The 3,468-nt window shown below is 37.3% G+C and overlaps 1 protein-coding gene across 1 annotated transcript; it reads left to right on the forward strand.

Annotated features, from left to right (window-relative positions):
* The first annotated feature begins 301 nt into the window (after positions 1-301).
* odam (odontogenic, ameloblast associated) lies at positions 302-2,632 on the forward strand. The gene is made up of 10 exons (XM_034120292.1): positions 302-311; positions 426-491; positions 574-609; positions 713-760; positions 874-1,119; positions 1,242-1,298; positions 1,390-1,512; positions 2,053-2,085; positions 2,210-2,272; positions 2,413-2,632. The coding sequence occupies exons 2-10, from the start codon at positions 432-434 to the stop codon at positions 2,446-2,448; spliced, it is 702 nt and encodes a 233-aa protein (XP_033976183.1). The 5' UTR covers positions 302-311; positions 426-431; the 3' UTR covers positions 2,449-2,632.
* The last annotated feature ends 836 nt before the right edge of the window (positions 2,633-3,468 follow it).

Here is a 3,468-nt window from a genome sequence, read left to right on the forward strand (position 1 = left end):
CCTATACGCTATAGGGTTCGTGGAAAACACATGCCATTTTAAATTCAGATACTTCAGGGGTTTGTTAACAACTTGACAGAGACCGTGTCATAGTGTTTAGAGACACTAATTACATCTAATAACATACTTACCTGTCCTGTGTTGTAAATGTCTGAGTCGGAGGCCATGAGAAATGTCTGTCACTGACCACACATTGTCTGGAGGAGTGGGCAGGGGACTATATCAGCTCACATGAAGAATTTAAAAGGAATATCGACAGGGTGCGGAGAAAGGCAACAGAAAGAGAAACAGAACCAGAGAAACAAAAAGAGGTAAGCTGATTTTGAAACGCTCATGTTTCTAGTGAAAGTTTTTTTGTCTTTGAGAAATGTATATTATGGATATGGATTTATGAAACCATGCTTTGTGTTTTTTATGGACTGTAGGACATCATGAAGCTGCAGACTGCTCTTGTGTTGATCTGTCTATTCAGGACTAGCTTTTCTCTACCAGTAAGTTGGATCTCTTGCTAAAGTAAATATTTGTTGTCATCTGAAATGTCAGAGATAAAAAGTTATTTTTTGTGTTTTACAGTTGCAGATTGGAATTATTGCAAGCAACAGCAACGAGGTAGGCTTAAATATAGCTTTTTGTTTTTGTCTGTTAAATAAAGTTGAAATTGTTATACAGGAATAGTGTTATCAAGTTTAAAACAACCCTTTTGTGTGTTCAGATCCTACGACTGAATGGACTCACTCTTGCAACTCTGGGACAAACACAGGTACTGAACACTGTTTTGCGATCGATTTACCACCTCGAGTGACAACACATGTCAGATGATAGAGTTTCAATTTGTGAATACAAGTAATAAGATTTAAATCTTCTATTTTCCAGGGGTCTTCCATATTACCCCAGTATGTGTTCCAGCAGCAGCAGCCTGAGGTGCTGTTTCCACAGATGGTGAACTTTAACCCTCAATTAGCCAATCCCTTCGGCCCCCAGGGGCCTCAGCTGTTTTTCCCCAATCAGGGCAACCAACTCACGCCAATGATGTTCCCCAATGTCCAGCAAGAGCAGCTTGGACCTCCACAGGATCCCAACGCTCCTGAAGTTCCTCAGCAGGCCCAAAACCCTTTTCAGGTGCAACCAAACAGCATGGACACACACGGATACTTTTGTTTAAATACTCAGTGTTATCGTTTCACCTGCTGCTTCTCACAGTCATGTAGAGAAATTATTAACTATTTTAACATTTCTTTTAGATGTTTCCACAATTTCAATACCCATCTTATGGATTTCCTCAGTTTCCCAGACAGCAGGTATGAAGGAAAACCTTTTAACCTGTGTGCGAACCTAAACATCTTTATTTAGATGCTGACTTCAGATTTAAAGTGATTCCTTTATCTACAGGGCTACCCTTACTTTATGCCTCCCTACGGCTATCCCCAGCAAAGGAACACTGTGGTGATGCAGCCCAACAACGGCCAGCAGCAGCTGGAGAGAGCCACACAGAGACCACAGCTCCCTCTGCAGGTGAGACACGCAACATGACATGAAATAAACCACCCTAACTGAATAGAGATTTGCTTTGTAGAGGGCAGTCTAGATGTCTTTATCTTATATCTTCTACATATTTACTGAATAAAGTAACACAAAGAACAGCTACTACTAAAACATTTTAAAACGTGATTGTGTAGCAACATCCTTTTGCCCCTTTAATTAAGGGCTAGAAAAACCACTAAAGATAAGACCTAATGATGATAACATAGCTGCAGATGCTGAGTCATCTGCGGTGACTCTGATGCAAAATCGACTGTCTGCCTTTTGACCACACGCTGCTGAAATCATGTTACCTCAGTCCCATTCCAGTGTTGATTAAGTAATTGTAACATATCTGCACTGTTAAAAGATGCCTTATGCAGTTTGTATGTTTCATGCTCAACACTATTATCTAGTTTCTTTGTTACATTTTTGTGTCCCAGGACTACATTTGTGTATCTAATTTCAAAATTGTAATGACACGTGTAGGAAAATACTTATATGTATTTACTTTGCATATCTTCCCATTTTCAGCAGCCTTCCCAGCCTAAGTTGCAAACTGAAAAAGTGAGTACAACCTATTGATTTTTGTAAATGTACTAATAAACCAAGGAGACAAATGTGCACCAGTCTAGACTAATTGCTGTGTTTTTGTAATTTTCTACATCAGACATGGCCAATGGGGACAAAGAGAGAGTCTACTACGATTCCTCCTGATCCTCGTGGTGACACCTCCGGCCCAGGGATTGATGAGGTATAATTTCCAATGTTGATGCCTTTAAAGCTTATGTACTTTCATTTGTATGCACGCAAACAAAACCATGATTTATGTAATTTGTCAATGTCAAAGGTTTGCAGGATTGAGAATTGTTTTGTTTTGTTTTGTTTCTCCAGGGTAACTCCAACTTCCCCTTCCTTTTTGAGCCTTAGATGGGAAAAAAACAACAATTCAATCATTCAAAATGCACTTCTGTGTTCGGCAATATCCCTTATTTTTCTGCAATATGTAATGGGGTGTGCTTTCTCCCAAATGCAATTTATACTTTTGATACTACACTGAAACCATCTTGCTTGTTTCAGGAATTTGCTCCTCGCTTTCACAACATGTCGAATAAAGAACTTTGCTAAAGTAATTTGTTTAAGACTTTTATTGTAGTACACAGAAATTATGATTTTACAGGTAAAACCTGAATAACACAAATCATTTCTCAGAATATACTACAGGATAGAAAACCGTAATCTTCTTTAAAGTTGGTTGATCGAACTTAGTTGTTATTGTTGTTGTTGTTGTTTTCTTCCTGAGGAAAGTGTGAGGGGAGAACATTGTCAGCATAAGTCACTGTGGAAGATTGATGTTCAGGTGATTCATTTGAAATATTATCTCTCCAGTAACACCTTTACCTTTTGAAGTTGTCAGAAATCTTCTTCTGGATTTTCATCCTCTCCAGCATATTCACCAAGGGTTATCTTGAAAAAAGAGTTCAAATTAAACAAACAACGTCAATCACCATTTGCAGAAGTTTCTTTAAATGTGAGAACAGTTTTATTTGTTTTACTGACTTATTTCCACAAAGTTCTGTGTTTCCCAGTTCAGTATAACAGTAATTATATGATTGGGACATTAACTGGTGATTTAATTGGAGTTTTGCATTACCATGTTTTAACATGACATAATATATAGAAATCAATTTGTATATAAATATTGTCTGTACTTACAGGTTTCAAAACCCCAAACTCAATGGAGACCATGTTCTTTGAATGGAAAAAGAGAAATTATGATTATGATTGAAATATGTATTATATTAAATATATTAGATATATAGTGAATATCAGGAATTTACCGGCTCCGTGGCATTGTAGATTAGCTTCACATATTGCTGAAAAGACAAACATATATCACAATGCAGAATACAGAAAAGGGAAAAATGTATTAAAAAACATTTAATATTA

Source organism: Trematomus bernacchii, unplaced genomic scaffold (assembly GCF_902827165.1).
Source record: "Trematomus bernacchii unplaced genomic scaffold, fTreBer1.1, whole genome shotgun sequence".
Classification (NCBI taxonomy): domain Eukaryota; kingdom Metazoa; phylum Chordata; class Actinopteri; order Perciformes; family Nototheniidae; genus Trematomus; species Trematomus bernacchii.